The sequence below is a fragment of the Chenopodium quinoa genome, unplaced genomic scaffold (assembly GCF_001683475.1).
Source record: "Chenopodium quinoa cultivar QQ74 unplaced genomic scaffold, ASM168347v1, whole genome shotgun sequence".
In the NCBI taxonomy this organism is placed as follows: Eukaryota; Viridiplantae; Streptophyta; class Magnoliopsida; order Caryophyllales; family Amaranthaceae; genus Chenopodium; species Chenopodium quinoa.
The window spans coordinates 2,476,861-2,498,801 of NW_018742616.1; the positions used below are offsets into that span (position 1 = coordinate 2,476,861).

Here is a 21,941-nt window from a genome sequence, read left to right on the forward strand (position 1 = left end):
CGTTGTTGCGTTCTGGGGTTAGGAGGCCATATCTGGCTGTTGGAGTGGTGACTTCTGCAGGTAGCACTGCTTCGCATCCATATACCAGGGAGAAAGGGGTTTGACCTGTAGCAGTCCTTGGTGTGGTTCTGTTGGTCCATAGGATCCTTGGCAATTCTTCAGCCCACTTTGTTGTAAAATAAGGTGTTTTCAAGGCTACAAAAATAAGAGAACAATAAGATCGAAAAGTTGATCTTATTATAATCAATGGAACAAATATGGTGTGTCGTGATGTAAATCACTAACTTGAAAACAGAATTCCGGCGCAATTATGGTGCTTAATTGTATTCACCGGCACGTTCCCTAAGGTTAACACACCACTCTCATACAAAGACACTTTTGGATGAGAGGTTGGAGTCATATAAACTTATGCCCAAAGAGAGGAATGTGTTTAGCTTAATGTGTTTGGATGTAATCTTGTTTATGTAGCATGAGTATATTTCTGATTATTCTCACCAAGAGATTATATAATAATCAACAAGGTAAGTGAAGAGATAAGAAAGCTCAAAAGATGAAACATTAATCAGAAATTAAGGTCCTTAAACAACCCATTAAATGGGAGTTAAGAGGAGGTTACAATGCAAGATGTAATAACTATAGCAAAAATATTCTCCTATGAAGAAAAATACATATATAACTCTTCAAAAAAGAATCAAACAATTCCCATTCAAGAACTTCCAAACCTAAAGTTTGATAAAACTTACTCAAGTTCAAGACATATGGAAATATGTAAACATTTGAGCATGAACAAAGTTTTCACGAACACATATATTTCAACATATTAGAAATAGTAGACTTTGAAAACATACTTAATACAAAATTCACGGTAAAACATAGAAGACATAGACTTTGATAAGTCATAATTAATCATGAATCATCTACCAACATGTGCATGTAAACATTAGGAACAAAACATCTTTCAAACATATGTTATTCTAAAATGTAATAGCGCGCCTAGCATTTACCTTCTCAAAGCACAAAAGAATTCATATGTTAACAAAATCCAACAAATTGGTAAATGAAACCAATTAACATATTTCTAAGTACTAAGTTCAAACCACAAGTATTGAACAAAGAAATAGAAATAATCATGTCATGTAATATCACACACTTATATAACATGGATTATACATAAGCCTTTATGCTAATATTCACATTAGCAAATAAACATGTTTGACAAAAATTAATATTTAACATTCATTTGTTAAAATCACTATTCATATAATTTCCAATAATATTATTAGAGATTCAACCACATGCTAACATAATCAATAAAAGACTTAGTTTAGAATGAACCTCCCTTGGATTACATCAAGTTAAGTGAGAGAACATTCGCATGATATGCCCAAACATCCTCACAAAATATGCAGCTTATAGATATCCCCAGAAATCCAAAACGTGAGCAGCTATCAATGATCCAACCGTTGGAAATGAAGCCTCATATGTCCCGAACAAGCTACCAAAATTTCAGCCAAATCCGACAGCAAATGACCTTCGATCGGGGGCCATCTTTGGGACTGCTCCCATTAAAACGTGAACAATATTTTTTTTCCCAAAAAATTATTTTTCTTCACATCATCCAATCTTTTGACCAATACCCAATGTGTAGCCAATGAAAATATATAATTTCGTTTTCAAATTGTTGTAAAATAAGGTGTTTTCAAGGCTACAAAATGAAGATTCCAAGGTAAGAAGAGGAAACAAAGAAGCATCAAATACGTAGCCACGCAAGAGTGAGCATCACACGTGCCCGATCGGGCTTATGGCTACGGTCAACTTTGCATTTCCTTCCTTTATTCCAACACACTTGCCCTTTTTTGTTTTTAGCTTCTTCTTCAAAGAACCGATGATTACTTTGTTGTTGGATTCGGCTTGTCCATTTGCTTGTGGGTACCTGGGCGTTGAGGTAACGAGAGTGATGTTCCATTTATCACAGAAATGTATGGTTGGGGCACTTATGAACTGGGATCCGTTATCACAGACAATTTCAGATGGCACGTCGAATTTGCAGATTATGTTAGTCCAGATGAAGTTGATAACTTCTTTGTCTTTCACTTGCTAGAATGCATCTGCTTCTATCCACTTAGAAAAGTAATTTATTATAACCAACATATAGACCTTTTGACCTAGGGTAGGAGGCAGCTTGCCGACTATGTCCATGCCCCATCTCATGAAAGGTCATGGTGTCAAAGTGGGATGCAAAGGTTCAGAGGGTTTGTGAATGACATCTGAGTGACGCTAGCAGCTGTCACATTTACTTACATACCTGTGTGCATCATTACGCAACATTAGCCAGTAGTAGCCATAGGTTAATATCCTGTTAGCTAGGTTCTCCCACCTGAATGAGCTCCACATTCTCCATCGTGAAAGTCCTTAAGTATCTGTTCGTATCTATCTTCTTCAATGCAGCGTTGTAAGACGACTCTGGTTGACTTTTCAAATAGAACACCTTAGATGATCATGTACTTGGATGCTTTGAATTTGAGTGCTCTTGCTACATCTTTATTTTCAGGTAGGGTGTCGTGCTCTAGGTAATTAAAGATAGGTTGGATCCAGCTGGTTTGATTTGCTACAGGTGCGACAATGTTTGGTTCGATAGGTTCATCTTTGACAGGTTTGAATGGAGCAGGTTCAGAGACCTTTGAACTATAGGGTTCAAGCTTGGCGGAATTAGGGTTTATGGGTTTTGATGTTTGGTTATCTGTGTTGATGGTAGGTGCTAGTAGGTGGATTAGGGGAATGGATGAGAACTTGGATTTTCTTAAAGCTGATCCTAGGTTGGGTAGGGCATCTTCTTGTGTGTTCCGGTCTCTAGGTTTTTGATTAATGGAAAAGGTAGTGAACTTGGTTGCTAAAGATTTAGCGAAGTCTAGGTATAAGATCATCTTGGAATCTTTAGCTGCGAATTCACCGTTCATTTGACTTGCTACCAAAAGAGAGTCACAAAACACCTGCAATTTGGGTGCTCCTACATCTTTCGCTAGATTCATTCCTACAATCAAAGCCTCATATTTTGCTTCATTGTTAGTAGCTTTGAAATTACAACAGATAAATTATACCATCATGTCCCCTTGTGGCGACTTCAGCACTACGCCTAGACCTGCACCTCGAAAATTGGATGATCCATCGACGTACAAGGTCTAAGTTCATGCGTTTGCGATTTGAGTGATTTGCTTCACCTTTTGAGCTGCTTGCTGCTCTAGATCAGGGTTGAAGTCAGCCACAAAGTTGGCTAGAGATTGAGAATTTATAGTTGTTCTTGGTTCATACTTCATGTCGAATCCACTTAGTTCAATCGCCCATTTGCTCATTCAACCTGTCAATTCTGGTCTGCATAGCACAGCCTTGATAGGATAGTTAGTTTTCACCACTATTGGGTGAGTTTCAAAGTAATGACGTAGTTTCTTGCAAGCTACTATTAGTGCTAATACTAGCTTTTCAAGTGATGAGTATCTGGTTTCAGCACTAAGGAGAGTTTTGCTAACATAATAGACAGGTAACATCAAACTTTCAACTTCCCTTGCCAATACAGCATTCACAGCTTGTGTGCTAACAGCTAGGTAAAGCTGCAAAGATTCTCCTTCAGCAGGTTTAGATAATAAAAGGGGCGACATTATATAGAGTTTTAGGTCCTGTAGGGCCTTTTCGTGGTCATTAGTCCAATCAAAACCTTTATTTTTCTGTAAAACATTGTAAAACAAATGACATTTATCTGATGACCTCGAGATGAATTTATTTAATGCAGCTACCCTACCTGTCAATTTCTGAACTTCTTTAAGATCTCTAGGTGATTGAAGATTATTAATGGCACGTACCTTACCTGGGCTAGCCTCGATTCCTCGTTGAGTAACTACATAGCCCAGGAACTTACCTGCAGATACTCTGAATGAGCACTTGAATGGATTCAGCTTCATCTCATATTTCCTCAGCATGCCAAAAGCCTCGTTTAGGTGGCCTACATGGTCAGTTGCTTTCTTTGATTTCACCAACATATCGTCGATGTAGACTTCCATGGTGTCCCCCAGCTGGTCTTTGAACATCTTTTTGACTAGCCTTTGATAGGTAGAACCAACATTCTTCAATCCGAATGGCATCACCTTGTAGCAGTAGATTCCTTTATCTGTCATGAAGGCGGTCTTCTCTTGATCATCCGGGTGCATTAGGATCTGATTATAACCTGAATACGCGCCCATGAATGTAAGTAGCTCGTGCCCGGCTGTAGCATTTATCATTGAATCTATATAAGGCAAGGGGAACGGGTCCTTGGGGAATGCTTTGTTTAGATCTACGAAGTCGATGCAGACTCTTCAGGTTCCTTTCTTCTTGCTGACGACGACCACATTAGCTAGCCACTCTGGATTCATGACTTTCCTTATCTTTACGGTATCTAGCAGCTTCTGCACTTCTTCATTCATAATCTGGTTGCGCTCTGGTGCAAATTTCCTTCTTTTTTGCTTCACCGGCTTCATGCTGGGATCTACATTGAACTTGTGAGTAATGACTCTAAACTGATTCCTTTCATATCTCGATGAGACCAAGCAAAACAATCTGAATTCTTCTTCAAGCACTTTATGATGGCTTCTTTTTGGTCTGCAGGTAATGCTGCTCCGATCTTGACTATTTGATCTAGCTTAGATTCATCTAGCACCACTTCATCTAACTGCAGCTCGTCTGGGCGTCCTGGTGCTGGATTTTGCTGTAATTGCTAGATTGAGGGCCCATGGGGCTTTATGGAGATCTGGTAGCATTCTCTAGCTTGTTTTCTATCTCCTTCGACTATTGCTACTCCCCACGAACTTGGAAATTTCAGCAGCTGATGGTAGGTCGACGGGATAGCCTTCATTTTATGGATCCACGAGGTTCTCACTATCACATTATAAGCGATCTTGCAATCTATCACATAGAACTTATGCATCATATTGACGCCCTTCAGCAAGGTTAGCAGCTGGATTTCTCCCAAGGTATTCCTGGCTTCACCATTGAACCTGACGAGGACCGTAGACCTCTTGATGATATCTGACTCTCTGAACCCGACTTGATTCAAGGCATCTCTAAATATTATATTAGTCAAGCTTTCATTAGCCGAGCTTCTATTATCTACCAACACCCTTTGATCATCTTGCAATGACCAACATGGAGGGAAATAACCAGACAATCATGATGCTCTGGCTCATTGAATCTGCTTTCACCAAACACTATCTTCATCTCATCTAACGATTTCTCTTCTCTGCTAGGATAGGTTTGAGGGATGCTAGAAGCTGATGTGCCGACCCTTGCTATCTTCTTCGCATGAGAAAAGGTCAATTCGCTTATGCTAGATCCTCCTGATATAGCGCTGATCACGACGCTGGGCGGAGGTGAAGCTGGCGGACCTGGCAAGGCTTCTTTTTTGACTTCAGGCCCTTTTCTTTTCTTGCCTAGGAGATCTTTCAGGTAACCCTTTTTAAGCAACCAAGCTACCTCTCTTTTTAGACCGTTAAATTCATCGGTCCTATGCCCATGATCTCCATGATACTCACACCACCTAGATTTATCTTTTTGGTGGTCTGACTTACCGCTCTTTCTAGGCCACCTCACAGGTTGCCCAATTTCTTTCAGAGCGTTGATGACTCCGACTATATAGGTATCGAAACTGTACGAATTGATGTCAGGATGATCTTCTGGTTCCGGCCTGCTAGAGCCTTCACCCATTCTCGAATCTAACACACTGCGTACATTGCTGCACCTCGGAGTATCATGCCAGTTGCTCTGCTAAGGTCTAGAATATTGATTTCCGGAATACCCAACTGGCCTTTTCTCAACCAGGTTTCTTGCTTGCTCGTCCTCTTCTACACGGACTTCGGCCATTGCCCTGGTTCTGATGTCTTCAAAAAAGGCACAAGGATATCTGGTCAACTCATAATATAACCTGGAGCGATAATTGAGACCTTTGCGGAAGGCTTCTATGGCAGTTGAATGATCACAGTTCTTGATGTTGACCATCTCTATATTGAACTTGTCCCAATATTGCTTGGTCGTCTCATTCTACTTCTGGACGACTCGGTACAAGTCACTGCTCTGCTTTTCCAACTCTCTGCTGGTAGCGAACTGCTGATAGAACTTGTCCACCAGACTAGAGAAGCTGTTGATATCTAGGCTTCAGGTTGATCAGCCATTGGCCCAGGTCCTGATAAAGTAGCGCTGAAGGACTTCCACATGGTGGGTTTAATAAGCTCCCACGGAATTGAAAGCTGCCACATTTTCTGCTTGTACTAGGCCACATGATCTTGAGGGTCAGTGGTTCCATCGTACAACTTAGAGAAGGATGGGATATTTAACTTCGTGGGAATTCTGACTTTGGCAATTTCTTCCACGAAGGGAGATTCAGCAAACCCGTCATGAGATCCATAGGCCACAGGTTTTGGCGACCCAAGTAGCAGGGTCAAGAGCTTCATCATTTTCTGATTTTGGGCTTCAATAATAGCCACCTTTTTTCCCATGGGGTCAGGGTTTTCATCAAACTCCTTATCATTCTTTTTGGGATCATCTTCCTCCCCTTCAGATTCATCAGATGATATCAGGAAGAACTGGGGAATATCACTAGTTTTGAACCTTCTTTTTTTGTTGCTCTTGACGAATTCAAGCTTCTTGTTCAACTTCTCCAAGGATGCCTGATGAGATTGAGATTCGCACTGGAGCTTCAGATTCTGCTCACAGGCAGCTCTTAACTCTTCTCGGGTTTCTTGCAACTGCTCGGCAATTTCGGCCATAGTAGGATCTTGACTGGGAGTCTCAACCATGATGAATGACAAGTCAAATGAAACGACTGGGATGATCTAACTGTGTCCCCATAGACGGCGCCAAACTGTTTAGGTCAAAATATGACTGCCAGATAAGACCAGGCTCAATGGGACAACAACTAGATTGATCAGAATGCCAATGACAATGCAGGTTCAAGGAATAAAGATAAAAGGAATGCAAAGAACGAGCAAAAGGGAAAGGGGAGAAGAGACACGAAATGGTGACGCAGAAAACCCTATGAATAAGGGTAAAAATTGCGGGTGGCAATGAGTCCACCAATCTACTAGGTTGTCAGGTTGAAACAAGTACAATTTAGGTTTACAATTTGATAATAACGATGATATGCTTAGGATTGCTAAAGAATACTTAATTTCTATGAGTAATAAGGCTGGAATATTTGTGATGCCGTTGTACAATGATTATTCTCTTATTTATAGCATAAGAATTAACTTGAAAGGCTTCAACAGCTCTATCCCGGATTCCATGGAATCCGGGGCTAGTGCATGGGTTGAGGTAGTTCCTACTTCCTCGCCCTTATCCTTGAAGACTTATTCGTTGTAGTTTGAATTAGTCTCCACTAACGGCGCGCTGGTGCTTATGGTTCCGATATTCTTGGCAACTTCCCTTGACTTGTTCAATTCAAGATACCCTTGGAATATTCCTTGGAAAAGTCTTTGTTTGACTTCGCTTAATACCTGGAACTGGGTAGCTGATCATACAGTAACCTGTAACCTAACAACCAATGAACAAGTGAACCTGTGATGAAAATTTAGGCATAACAGAAACTAACCCTAATAACTTGTAAAGATAATATTTTGCAAATATGATCTTTAAAGTTAAGCTATCTCTTATTAACCGAATTAAACTAACAAATATATCCTAATAGTCAAAATAAACTCATAAGGCCTAAAACAAGAAAAACCCTTTCAAGTGAAAGGTAAAAACTCGTATGCAAAAATCTAAAATAAGCAATAACCATCTCAATACGTATCAGTATTGTTGGGATTTTATAAGTCTTATCACTTAACAATGTGGTCAAGTGTGGCGTTGATAACTCTGATTAAGGTGTAAGTTTCCACAATTTTATTTTAAAGGTAAATTATTTTCCTGCATTTTCCATCCATTACTCCCTTCATTATTTTTAAAAGCTACACTTGGTATTTTCGTCCATTTTTTTAAAGCAACACTTCATCTTTTGAAAATCCCTTACAATCTATAAATATTATTAAAATAACAACTGACATCATCCCTTATACATGTCAAATTGTGGTAGAAAATTTTCCCGCCTATAATATATGTGATGTAAGCAATTTGTTTTATATTTTTGTTTTTTGATAAAATTCTGGTCAGCTATTTCACTAAAACTCCAATTTTCGGAAACATACGCATTTGTGTAATTTTCATTTTTTTTCTTTATAATATGAAAATTTAGTATATTAATTAATATTCAAATTTAGTCCAATAGCTTTGCAGTTGTGAAAGTATAATAAATTTTATTTGTCAAAATTGTGCATTGCACGAGACTAATCTAGTTTAATAATATATCTTTACCCACTAATGATCCCCACTCTCTGTTACTTTATCATTTCTCACTCCTTCAATGTTTACCACAGTCTCTCACACCACTTTACTTTTCAACAAAATAATAATCCTACTATCTTTCCTTATAGTTTTTTTATTACCTTATCTACCCCACTAACATCAGTGTTATAGATACGATGTTAGCCTCTCAGGTACATGTAAGAATATCCATTACTTACAGAAAAAATAAAATCTTATAGTCTTAACAAAAATCAAATTAAAATAAAACAAATTTTGGTTCACAAAAAGATTTAAGTTTAACGTACCAGCTGACGTAATAACCCTTTCACAAAAGTTAGTTTATTTAATCATCAATATAGTCCCGACCCAAGTACTTAAAAAAATATACAGTAATTATCACAAATCCCTCCTATTTTTAATTAGTCGAGATAAGGTAGGTTATAGCATCTAGCATATGTAACACTTTACATATGATATTTTCTTAGTATATTTGGGTCACCAATAGTTTCAAGTTGGATATGTCCATTCTATATCACTATAGTTTTTGTATTGGTTTTTTTGTTTTTCAAAACCATACATTTGTCATATATAAAGAATGAAAAATAAGACAAATTTATTAAAAAAAAATTATATTAAATCTGTTTTCTACTTTTTTTTTTTTTAAAAAAAAAAAAAACAATCACAACAAGCCATACCAAAGGAGCCTGAGATTTTAAGCGGACCGGGTTAGTGCTCCATTTGTGCAGGTCTATTCTTCATTAATTAATATGTACTCGTATTTTCTTTAGGTTTAATATTCGTCGTTAATTAATAAATTAGGCCTTTTCACGTTCGTTCGTATCTCTACTCTCTCAGTCTCACTCTCCCATTGAAGCGTACTCTGAATTTTCCATTGAAGCGGCTTCTGAGCTTTCTCTCTTCCATTGAAGCAGCTTCTCAAGTATGATTTTTTATTTATTCATTATTTTTTTTAAAATTTTTAACCATCGAATATCAATTTCACACTCTAGTGTTAAACGTTTATTTAAGAGTTGGTCAGTTTAGTGTTCATTTACTCTTTCAGTAAATTTTTGAGCTTATTTTAATAATTGTGTAAACTTTGGTTGCTAATGAGTTGTTATATAGTGTACCCTTTAATGCTGTTAGAATTTTGATTTTTTTTTTTTTTTCAATTTTTTGTTTTGTGTTTCGTAATTGGTGGGTGTAATGTGTAATTCAGGATGGACAAGCAATCTTTGGCAGCCCCAATAAAATCAAGTGTTGATAAATTTCAACTTATTCCTGAGTTTTTAAAGGTATAATTATTTTAATTTGGGTTTTTATTTATGATTAATTCGTTGTTTTGGACGAACGGTTTGAATGATTATGGTTTTTGGGTATTACCGGGTTTATTTCATGTAATTTCTACATTATATGTTTTGGAGCATACTTAATAATTGGATTTTTGGGTATTGTTGTGTTGTATTTTGTATAGATGAGAGGGTTAGTGAAGGAACATTTGGATTCTTACAATTATTTTATAAGTACTGGGATTAAGAAGATCGTCCGAGTTAACAACGAAATTCGATCCAATGTTGATCGTGGAATCTATCTCAAGTATTTATCTCTACCGCTTGAATCTCTTATTAATGTTATTATGCTATTTAGCTGTACTTATTATGTGTACTTCTTGAATCCATACCACTTTGAAGTGAAACATCCTTTTTCTTTCATGTATTAATTTAATTGTTTTATCTTAATGAAATATGTGCTGTTTCTTTGTCAATGTTTTGGGTTTTATCTATTACAGGTTTTTAGATGTTAAGATTGGCGAACCATCTATTGTTTTGGACGGTGTTTTTGAGAAGATCAATCCTCAGTTTTGCAGACTATCTAATATGACGTTCGTAACCGTACCCTTCTACCTTATTGATTTTAGATTTTGTTCATCCTTATGGTTCTATTATGTAAATCCTCCATTTTTTCATTGAATCATGTTGACTTTTTACACTATTCATGTATTTACTTTGAGCACATATTTTACTAACATGTAAAGATAAATTTATTGGAATTCCTTATTCGTGCTTTGAAGGGGGCCTTTGGAGTTAGTTATTAGGGAGCTGTGGTATGACAAGCCACATAGTCTTCTTTGTTTTTTTCTTTCCTTTTGTCTCGTACCTATGTAAGTCGGTAGAAGTGGTAGCTTTTTCATATTTTTTGGCAGTTATCAATCTCTACATGGCTTTTCACTTCCTCATTCTTGGCTGTTTCATTTAGATGAGGTTGGAGCTCTGTAGAGTTTTGTGGAATTTTAGAAAGATTCTTGAATAGTTAGGGGATAGGTCCTTGAGGCTACAACCCTACAACACTAGACATTCACGTCCAAAACCACATTATTGGCAATATTTAAGTTGTTGATGCAGTACATTATCTGACATTTTTTCTTAGAATATTTTGCATATTGTAGGAGCTAGATTCATTTTTCTCCTAATCTTTTTTATTAACTGTACCATATTTACGAAATTTGTAGATATCATCAACCTAAAGAATAATTTGATGGGTAGAGAAATGAGTTTTAAATTTTGGCCTTACTTTCTGATGTAGATTTATTATACGTAGTACTTTTTTAATTGACTGGTGCTTAGATGAATGGCAGTTTTTAAATGAGGACTGAAAATGCCATTTTCTTTTTTTTTTTTCACTCTTCAAATTATATTTTTTCTATTAAAGTGGTTTATCAATTTCAGCATCTGGGTCATCTATTCTTTTGACATATTAACCCTGGTACCTATGTGGTGGTTGAATCAGAAGGTTGCATGGAAAAATCCAAAAAATCATATTGTGATCATCCCAAAAATTCATTTTGAAACTAAGGCTTTGTTGTTGTATTATGGCAGGTATGCGGCACCTATAGAAGCTCATATAGAGTATGTTACTGAAACTGGTGGTCAAAAGCAACTCTGTGAGAAGGTATGTCTGTGATATTGGGCATGAGTTTTGCATAATTAAACATTAGTTATTATAATGCTTTTCACTTCAATATTTTTCATATTTGGCAGAAAGATGTAATTATAGGAAGAATGCCTATCATGTTACGAAGTCGTTACTGTGTGTTATATGGGAAGGATGAGACTGAGCTAGCCAAACTTGGTTTGTCACTGTCTTATCTGTTGTATTTTCGTTCATTTGCTCTCTCGGCGACATTATAACATTGATTTTGTTTTTCTCATCAGGTGAATGCCCACTTGATCCAGGAGGGTATTTTGTTGTGAAAGGAAATGAGAAGGTGTTGTATTCTTTGCTCCTTTTTTCAAGTATTCTTTCAGCTAATACATAAAACTTGGTGTTTCCTTTCGTTGCTACTTTAGCTTATTTGACTCTAGGGAAATCCACATGCATGATGTAACATTTTCTTTTCGAGGATGATGGATGTTTGGAGCCCAGTGATGAAATTAAATTTATATTGAGTGCCAATCATCACTTGAATTTGTGGATAACATCATAGATACTATTTTATTTTAACCTACAATCCTTTATTTATGTATTTAGTACAATATTATTCTGGATCCTATATCTTTACTCAGGACCATAAGAACAATCTTTCCTACTACTATATACAATTTTACAAGTCATACTTCTTTAAGACTTCTTGGCCATTGATCTAAAGAATTTCTGGAACATCTTTTTGCTTAAAAGTCATTTTTGGTCGCAAATGATGAGATGGTTTAGCAACATAGCAAGAGTTGCTCTTTTTTGTTTTATGTTTGAAAGGAACTTTCCAATGGTCTTCCCTGCTATTATTACTTTTCTCACTTGGACGACTTAAGATCCCAATTAAGACTTTTTTTTAGAGAAGGAATGTTTGTTGCAAGGTGGTGTAGTTTGTGCTTTAAGGAGAAAGAGTCTTTTAGTCACCTTTAGTTCTTTCCTTTGTTTTCCCTCCCTCTTTAACACTTACAATTAATTTTGTTCAGCCTAATTTAATAAAAGATGCTTTTGTAGCCTGGGAAAGATAAATGCAAAAAGGCTTGCTAAAATGTGGAATATGGTTTTGTTGGCAAATTGGTGGTGCATTGGAGAGAAAGAAATTGATGGATACTTGAGGTTGTAATATCCCCTTGCAAGGTTTCAAGTTCCCATTCAAGGCTTTTGTATTATTTGGGTCAAGTATTAGATATCAAGAGATACTTGATTTATCATGATTTTGTCTAAAAATTGATTCATGGTTGCTCAAGGGCGTGATATGTTTTTAATTAATTTATTTAATTTTTCCCTCCTTATGTATGGGTGACACATCTTTGTTTTTTTTTTTTGTAAATATAATTCTTTAGTACCATCAAATAAAGTCATTGAATAGTTTTTCCCTTTAGTGAGTAAGGCAGGCTCTTTGATATCATAGTTTATTTATTTGCAGGTGATTATGATTCAAGAACAACTTTCAAATAACAGAATAATTATTGAAGTTGATAAGAAGGGAAAGTGAGTTCAGCATTTGATGTTGTTTCTTATTTATTTCCTAGTTTAACCTTTTCCTCTACGTATTTTTGAGGTTGCGAAAGATGGGTTATTAGTTATGGACCCCCTTTTTTTCTCAAGTAGAAGAAATAATAATTTTAAAAGGATTATCCTTATTTCCCCGCCTTAATAGTAGACTAGACTAATAGCCTATCCTTTTCAACCTCAATATTAAATTTATGAATTTCATTTTACTTATATACGTGATTGATGCTGTTATTCATATATATCTGGACATAACTGATCTTGAGCAATTTTTTTATAAACAATGTTACCTTCAAAATTATACTAAATAAACTAAAGTTAATGGCTTGACACTTGTGTTGCTGATTAAAAATGGCATTTATAACTTTAATGCTTCCTCCTTTCTTTAAATAATGTAAAATTTCCGTTTTATGTAAGCTTCATATTCATTACAATGTCTCCTTGTTGGTTAAGATGTTATATATCTATCTCCTATCACATTGATCCCCCTTTTCGTTTTTCTCTCTCTCTCCCCTCATCAATGTGATTTATGTTGTTACTCATTTCTATTTGGATGTATAATTAATCTTGAGCAATTTTTTGTAAATTTCCTTTTATTATGTGATCTTCATATTTGTCTAACATATGTTAGCTGTCTCAATTTGACTGTTGATGGTTTAGTTATACTTCGTATGACAGCTGGTAATTGCTAGGATTTAGTTGTTCACTGAAGCCAAAAATTGTTTTGAAGTTAGATTACTAATCTTAGGTCATCACTGTTTGATAAATCACTTTTCTGAATCTGGACATGAACATTTATACTTTTCACAATTTCCCTAAGTGCTCAATATAATATTGTATTGGCATGACACTTTTACTTTCTCTTTGCATCTGTAAGAAATTCTATTTATTTCACTATTCTGTGATTGCCTGACAAACAAAAGATGGTCAGGTTGAGCACTCTTTCTAATTTTAATTTTGTGTGCCAGTCTGGTTGCATCTGTCACCAGTCTGGGTGCAACATTAAGGAGTAAAACTGTTATAATGATGGAAAAAGAGAAGATATATCTACACCTCAATAGGTTTCAAAATAAGGTATTTCTTATATGCTATATTAGTCTTACATTAATATACGTTTCTCATTACTTGAGGTTGATTGTAAGTAAATTATGCCTGTTGCTTTTAGGTTCCCATTATGGTGGTGATGAAGGCTATGGGAATAGAGAGTGACCAAGAAGTTGTACAAATGATTGGACGAGATCCACGCTATAGTGCTTTACTATTGCCTTCTATTGAGGTAACTATTGTAGTACTCTAATTTGTATTTTTTATCCCTTTTTTTGTTTTTTTTTTTGTTTTTAATAGGAAATGTAGCCCCATAAAGTGGACCAAATTGGGGGGGGGGGGTAAGATAATAGTATTTCTTTGAAAAAAAAGGTAATAAATATTAGTGGGAGGAACTTCATGGAAGGACTCTAAATGGAAAGAGGGAAAAACTTAATAAAATGGAGGGAATAAATAGTCTTGTTGTCGTAGCTACTGGCTATTTATATTCTACTACCTCCGTTTCATATTTTTTGCAACTTTGGGGTATTATTTATGAGATATAAAATAGGAAAAATTGCCCGAAATAATCCGACCTTTGCCTCATCCGCCCAAAATAATCCCACCTTTCGATTATTTTTTAATAATCCGACCTTTATACCCAATCCGCTTCCAATGGTCCCAGGTGACTTGAAACCGGCTAAACATGTTACCATTTGTAACTTGGGATTATTTGCGCACGTGGTACCACATTGTTGGTCTAAAATAATAATACAAAAAAAAAAAAAATTAATAAAAAATTTTTAAAAAAAAACCCAACCACCTCCCCTTACCCACGCACCACCACTGAAACCACCTCCATTACCCACCACCACTGAAACCACCTCCCCTACCCAGCCCACCAGCCGACACCACCTCCTTTACCCAGCCCACCAACCGAACCCACTTCCTCTACCCAACCCACCAACCGAAACCACTTCCTCTACCAACCCACCAACCGACCAATCGAAACCAACGGCCACTACCTGTGATGGTTTTGCAATTCTGAGGCTGATTTGTGGGTGTTCGAAGATGCTCAAAATTGTAGTGTTTGCCGGCGATTGTTGGTGCAGCTGTAGTGGGTGGTAAGTGATTGTGATGATGGGTTCATTTGTTGCGGGTTTGTGGTGGCGCGTTTGCGAAGGAGAAGCAGCAACAACAGGGCTGCTATTTTTGGTGGTTTTACAGCTTGGGTGCTGGGGTTGGGTCGACCGGAAACGGGGAGGGAGAGGGAGGGGGTGGTCGGAAAAGGGGAGGGAGAGGGAGGGGTGGTTGGAATCGTGGAGAGGAAGGGAGATAGTGGCCGGATTTGGGCAAGGGGGCGGTGGGTGGGCCGGAATCTGGGTTTCAGCTTTTTTTAAAAAATAATTTTTTTTTGTTTTTTTTTTTTAATTTTTTTCTATTTTTCTATTTTTATTTTTGACCAATTATAGTCTGACACGTGTCTAATAACTTGTAATAACAAGTTAGGTGACCGGTTAGGACCATTTAAAGCGGAAGAGCTATAAAGGTCGGATTATTAAAAAATAATCGAAAGGTGGGATTATTTTGAGCGGATGAGCCAAAGGTCGGATTATTCTGGGCAATTTTTCCTATAAAATATTCCAAAGTTGCAAAAAATATGAAACGGAGGTAGTATGTTCGTTGGGGTCTTAGGAGGCAAGGTTAGTTTCTGTCAACTAGTTAATAAGTACCGAAGCACTAATTACTTGTGCAAAAACACTAATGTACTTGCAAGGTTCGAAGACTTCAAACTGATGGAAATTTACGAGTTATGAAACTTGATGAGTAATTGAGTATAGAGTAAGAGTAGTTGTGTATATGGATAGGTAATAAGCAATGTATAAAAAGCGCAAGGCGCATTAAGGCGATAGGGGTTATAGAGCCTAGGTGATAGGCGCAAGCGCAAGGCTGGAATTAGTTAAAGATGGAAAAACGATTTGGTTTTCACAAAGATTTGGTTTTTTGGATTGTGTGTTTGCAAAGAAGAGGAAGGTTGGTTAATATATACGAGGGAGAGAATGTTTTTTTAGAGGAAAAATAACATATGTGCCCCACTCGCTGGAATTAGTTGTCCGAAAATTGAAAAGGGTTGTGCTACCCAAACTTTTTAAATTTAAGGGGTAGTTGTTTTGTTAAAACTTTTTACCGAGTAGTTTTTCACAAATTGACCTGTTAAGCGAGTAGTTCCATACAAATTTTCCTTGATATAATGCTAGTGTAATTTTTCTTGGTATGTCATGTCCCTCTTAGATGTAAATGTGGTTTGAGTTCTTTCTTTTCTTATGTATTCTTGTTTTTTTTTTTTTTTTTTTTTTTTTTTTTTTTTTTTTTCCTTGGCATATGATTAGATTTTAGCACCAAAAACTGCTTGGTTGCGGATGATAGAGATTGGTTTCCAATTGTTCACTTGTTTCTGGTGATTGATATCTAGCTAATTATTTGTTACGTAGGGAAATTTTTTATGGCTGGTGTAGTGGTGATTACTAGGGCTGATTGATGATGGCCAGTTGCTCCTGTACCCTAGTTAATATCTTCAAAAAAGTGTCTAGCTGATGATATAAGTTTGTTGTAGGTCTTAAGATGGTGGGTGATGATTGTTCCTATTTAGGCCTTGTTTAGGTCACTTTTAAAAAAATAATATTCAGTAAAAATAATTTCAGTTCAATAAAAATAAGTTCGATTCAGTAAAATTAATTTCAGTTGAGAAAAAATCAGTAACTCTAAAGAAAAGTATAATAGAGAATCAGTAAAAACAATTTCAGTTCAGCCAAATTAATCTCAATTTAGTAAATATAATTTCACTCCAGTAAAAATTATTTAACTTCAGCAAAAATAATTTCAGTTTAGTAAAATTTTCAGCTAAAATAAGGTGAAGTGAACAGGGCCTTAGTCGTAGTTCATCTCACTTTCAAGTTACAACTCCCTCCCCCCTTCTCCAGATTTAGGCGATTTGTAAATTTTTGAGAAAAGGATGCTTCATTCTGACATGTATCTTCCCTTTACCTTTTTCAGCAAACATGTTTAGAAGTTAGAAACGGGAAGGACTAAATCAATTCCACATCTCTTAAAATAGTTCACATAAGTTATTATATTAACTGTAAGAGACTTCTTTGTCCTCACGGTATATCATGTAAAGTCGCTGATTGTTTTATATTCTTTGTGCTTCTCTGTGTTTATGCTTAATCCTGTTTCATGATTCAATATAAATTGTTGATTACGTTTGTGTTTTAGGAATGTGCAAGTTTTGGTGTAAAAACACAACGACAAGCTCTTGAATTTCTTGAGAAAAAGGTATGTATTGTTTGTACTTGAATTTAAATTGTCGATTACACTTGTTTGTGCTGGCATTTATAATACCAGGAAGAGTCTTCCCTAGAAGTTGCATAATCTTACACTGATTTGTTCATTTCCTTACAATATCTTGTAATTGATTCCATAGGTGAATGATACTTTTAGCAGTCATATTGCGTGTTTCGATAAGTCTATACTCTATACTACTTCAACTCCATTAATTGTTGGTGCTAGTTGAGGCAGCTTGTTTTTTCACCCATATTAGATTTTTGTCCTTTTTCAGAGTGCTATTTATGCTCAGCAATTGTGAAGGGCTTACTTTAATCCTATGAAATGAAAAGGCATGATGTCATGTGTCGAAAATTTGTTTCTGAAGAAGTTGATTTTTTTTAGCTGCATTCTTTCTCTATTTGTACTGAATCTAGGCTACTCATTGGACGGTAAAGTGACTATATCCACACCTAAATTTAAATTGTTTTTTACTATCACTACTGTGTCTAGTAATATTATCTGCAAAGTCACTGTGTTTGAAACATGTTTTGGAACTTTTTTTATGTATTTGCTTGAGTCATTTGTAGTTGATATCATTAAGGGTTGGATGCTGGTAGTGCAGGCCTTATGCAAAAAGAATGTTATTGGTGCATTTCAAAATGTTCTTTATTTTCTACTGCATACTGGATTTATATTATCTGAATGATACATAAGGAATGGGTGTTGTTAGATAATTAAAATTATCTTTTTAAAGCCTTTAGATTATACTCTTTAGACCCAATCATCTATGACTGATTTATCCTGGTTGCTTAATTTAGTTGATTACCTGTTTCAGGTCAAAAAACCACAATTTGTTAGTGCCCAATCTGAAAAGGTGATGTTGTGTCCCTCTTAACCTTTTCAATTATGGAATCTTTCTATGCTGTTCCTGACAAAGAGTAAAAATTCAATTGCAGGAAGATAAAGCTTTGAAAGTACTACAGGATATATTTATTGCACATGTTCCGGTTAGTTATGCTAACTCTTGTTTTCAACATATGCAGTTCCTCTCAGTTCCAATTTAGATTGGTGTTTCTGTTGAGAGGCTTATAGGAAAACAAAGAACTTCATATTAATTTCTTGTCCCACCTCTTGCAGATGCATGGGAGCAGCTTTCGTGCCAAGTGTATATATGCTGCTGTGATGATGAGACGTATGTTAGAGGCATTCTTAAATAAAGCTGCAGTAGATGACAAGGTGCGTTTACTGTATGTGCAGTGTTGACGACTTGACGTCCACACTTTTCTCTGCTGAAGTTTCACCTTTATGCTTGTTTTCTGGAAGAATATCAGATCTGAATCATCAAATCTGACTAACATACCAAATTTTTATGATGTGCTAGGATTATGTGGGGAACAAGCGGTTTGAACTCTCTGGACAGTTACTCTCAACGCTTTTTGAGGTATTGTCGTATATGCACTGGACATTATTTCTATGTACATTGTAGAGTTTTTATCTCTTTTATTTTTTGAACTAAACTATGATGATAAATTAAGGACTTGTTCAAAACGATGATTACCGAAGTTGGAAGAAAGGTGGATGCAATATTAACTAAAAAAAGTCGGTCTAGCAGATTTGATTTTTCTCAGGTAAAAGTTCATGGATGGTTCAGTTGGACATTATTTTTTGCATCTTTTCTGTTTAGAAAATTAATATTTGAGGGTTTTCACCATTTATTTGCATCTTTTCTGCTGAGTTTCCTATTTGTGCTATTGGTATGTGCACCCACAGAAGACCACATTTCTAGCATGCTACTTCCTGTGTTCTTTTTCAGTTGACATGTTTCTTTTATCACATTCCATCGCACAAGTGATTAATATCTCTAACTATCAACATCTAAAAAATATTAAAGTTGATATATAGTAATATGTACATAGAAACGATTCAAACAAGTTCCCATGACTATGTAATACTATAGCTATAAATCACAAAAGCTAGTCAAAGTAAAGTTTGTGAATAGTATCAAAAGTTAAAACTTGTCGGATAAAAATAAACTGAGGAAGATTTTTTTTTTTTTTTTTTTGCAACTGCTCATGTTGTAGAGCTGAACAAAATTTTATCCATATGTATGAGCAGCCACTCTCTAGCATTAATGGAGTCATTTTTATGATATCTGATTTTATACTGTAGTTTTAAAATGTAATATCTCAGTGTGCATCATTTTCTCTTTTGATGTCTTCTTAATCATCTTTATAGCATTAGTCCTCTTATAAAAGCATCTTCATAGCATATAATTCTGGTTTTCTGTTGCGACTTGATTTATACATGATATTTCTGTCTTTTTTGATTTTCTGCTCCCTTTCTGAGTTTCTGTTAATCTTTTCAGCATATAATAAAAGATACTATTAGCTTTGGTTTAGAAAGAGCTCTTTCAACTGGTAATTGGTGCATCAAGCGGTTCAGGATTGACAGGAAAGGTGTAACACAGGTTTCATTCTTCTTTCCTGTATCTTCAACATTTAGTAAATTACTGTTTTTTGATATAATGAAGCTTTTAGTGATCGAGCCTGTGGATATGGTAGGTACTTGCTAGGCTATCTTACATTCAGGCATTGGGCTTCCTTACCAAAATTCAACCACAATTTGAGAAGTCGAGGAAAGTTAGTGGACCCAGAGCTTTACAACCTAGCCAGGTCATAGTTTCTATGAGATTTTAGCTCTGCAACTATAAGTCTTTTATGCTTCAGGTCTGGAATAGAAAATTGTGTTGTCTTATTGCAGTGGGGTATGCTCTGCCCATGTGATACGCCAGAAGGTGAATCTTGTGGATTGGTAAAGAACTTGGCGTTAATGACTCATGTTACCACTGACGAAGAGGAAGGCCCATTAGTATCTTTGGTACGTTTTTATTGCGGTAATTCATGAACTTTTACAGATTCAGTAGTCTATACCATACTCTTCTGAAGTTGAATTAAATACGTCAGATAGGTTAGGTTCAAGTCAGGTTATTTACAAAATGGGTCATTCATAAGCAGTCATTTTTTGTTCATGATCCTAACTCCTAGCGTATAATTTATTATAATCTTTCAGTATTATACTACTCTCTCCGTTCCTTTTTGCTCCGCCCAATTAATGCAGATACCATTGTTAATTTGTCTATATCCCCTGCAAACTGCGAATTGTCGTAAAAGGTAAATTATACTTAAAAAACTTTGTTACTTTTGGCCTAAAAAGACAACTTTGGCAGCTAATTCCAATCCTGTACTTGTGAATAAGTTAACACTGGTAGAAACTAATAGCAAAGTAAATAAGAGTGAGGGACATGTAAGTATTAGGCATATTCAAATTAAAAGGAGAGAACATTCCATTAGAGAAAAGGTTTAGGAGAGTTTGGAAAGGAAAAATGTAATCTTTGTCTATGTTTTTAAAATGTCTCCTCTAGACAATTAGGTGGCCTCACTTTGGTGACGATGGGTTTTAACTAGTTCCTTTTTCATTTATTGAAATGACTACCTTTTTTATATATATATATATTTTGAAAAGGACCTTTTATAATTTTTATTACCTGCTTTGCTCTGTTCTAGTAATATTGCAACAAGGATGAAATTACACATCTCAAAGCACATTTTATGTGTTAAATATCTATAATTTTATAAGAATTAAAAACAAAAAAGTTAATATAATGAAAGCATATTACAAGACGAATATAATAAGACCCCATATGATTATATTTGTCTTAATGTATAAATCATAATATTTGGTCAAACAAAGTGATGAATAGTGCAAAAGTCACATTGCCTTTTAAAACTAAGTTATGAGCCTATGACTTACCAAGTTGCTTAAGCTCGCCAACTCTACAAGAATCAAGATTTATGAAAGAAATATGTGAAATACCAAGTTTAAAGGTGATTAAGTTTGTGAAAAGAAGCAGAAAAAGAGCACTTGCAAAAGTCACATCAGCAATGTCTTAAAGGTTAATTCGTGTTTCATCCAAGAACAAACTTATTATGTTTGAGTTTGGCAATTTCATTTCTTTATTATGCACAGTTTTGTTTACCAATGGGGTATTGTAGTAAATTTCTGTCTAAAAAAACTCACAGGATAAGCCATTTGCTTGTAATTATCAGAAGTTGAGGCCACCTTAGATAGGATAATATTTAAGTCATCAAAATATTTCCAGGAAAAGTTTGATAGGTTGATGGATTTTGTTAGCCTACTATACTAATTTCATGATGTATACATGACAATATTGGAGACCTTAACCCACTAAGTTGGCCAAGAGCAAATCAGGTTTAGCCCACTATCTCACATGTCATGTTTAAGACTCTAGATGTTTGGGTGTGGGTTGTTAATCCATCTTAATTTATGCTTAACTTGGTAGACTGTTGATACATATTAGGTAAATGCAAAAGGGCCAATAAGATTGCAGTAGTGCATTAAATGCATATAAGGGAAAAGAAATAATTATGGCAATCACATTGAAACATCTGAAATAGAAAATCTAAAAATTGTAGTGATAACTGATAAGAGCTTAAGAGGTAGTAATGTTTTTGAAATTGAAGAAATGATGTCTTTCATCGCTTTACCAACTTACCTTATAATATAACAGTAGCTTAATGCCAACTTTCCAAGCAATAGAAAATAGGTATGCTTGTACCAATGTTCTCTGGGTTCTTTTTCATATTACTTTTCCGATTTTGAATTTAAGAAAGTAATTTATTGTGGTAAAGAAAAGAAATGTGGAGTACAAAGTAAGAGGCATGATTTCATCACAC

At 35.5% G+C, this 21,941-nt stretch overlaps 2 protein-coding genes across 3 annotated transcripts in view; one reads left to right on the forward strand and one right to left on the reverse strand.

The window, feature by feature from the left end:
- Positions 1–5,136: 5,136 nt before the first annotated feature.
- Positions 5,137–5,730, reverse strand: LOC110721303. The gene has a single exon (XM_021900441.1). It carries the CDS (start codon positions 5,728–5,730, stop codon positions 5,137–5,139), a length of 594 nt encoding a protein of 197 aa, XP_021756133.1.
- A 3,357-nt stretch (positions 5,731–9,087) lies between these two features.
- LOC110721618 (DNA-directed RNA polymerase III subunit 2-like) overlaps positions 9,088–21,941 on the forward strand; it is a 37,987-nt gene continuing 25,133 nt past the window's right edge. The window contains exons 1-19 of one of the 2 annotated variants that reach the window (XM_021900804.1): positions 9,088–9,301; positions 9,581–9,656; positions 9,836–9,957; positions 10,151–10,243; positions 11,238–11,310; positions 11,400–11,490; positions 11,574–11,626; positions 12,755–12,819; positions 13,809–13,914; positions 14,006–14,116; positions 17,137–17,196; positions 18,023–18,061; positions 18,144–18,194; positions 18,325–18,423; positions 18,569–18,628; positions 18,723–18,815; positions 19,553–19,654; positions 19,749–19,859; positions 19,948–20,064. In XM_021900804.1, coding sequence (XP_021756496.1) covers positions 9,582–9,656; positions 9,836–9,957; positions 10,151–10,243; positions 11,238–11,310; positions 11,400–11,490; positions 11,574–11,626; positions 12,755–12,819; positions 13,809–13,914; positions 14,006–14,116; positions 17,137–17,196; positions 18,023–18,061; positions 18,144–18,194; positions 18,325–18,423; positions 18,569–18,628; positions 18,723–18,815; positions 19,553–19,654; positions 19,749–19,859; positions 19,948–20,064 — 1,521 coding nt within the window. In that variant the 5' untranslated portion in view covers positions 9,088–9,301; position 9,581. Of the gene's footprint in view, positions 9,302–9,375; positions 9,657–9,835; positions 9,958–10,150; positions 10,244–11,237; positions 11,311–11,399; positions 11,491–11,573; positions 11,627–12,754; positions 12,820–13,808; positions 13,915–14,005; positions 14,117–17,136; positions 17,197–18,022; positions 18,062–18,143; positions 18,195–18,324; positions 18,424–18,568; positions 18,629–18,722; positions 18,816–19,552; positions 19,655–19,748; positions 19,860–19,947; positions 20,065–21,941 lie in introns of those variants that run through there. The other variant, XM_021900805.1, reaches the window with a different exon arrangement.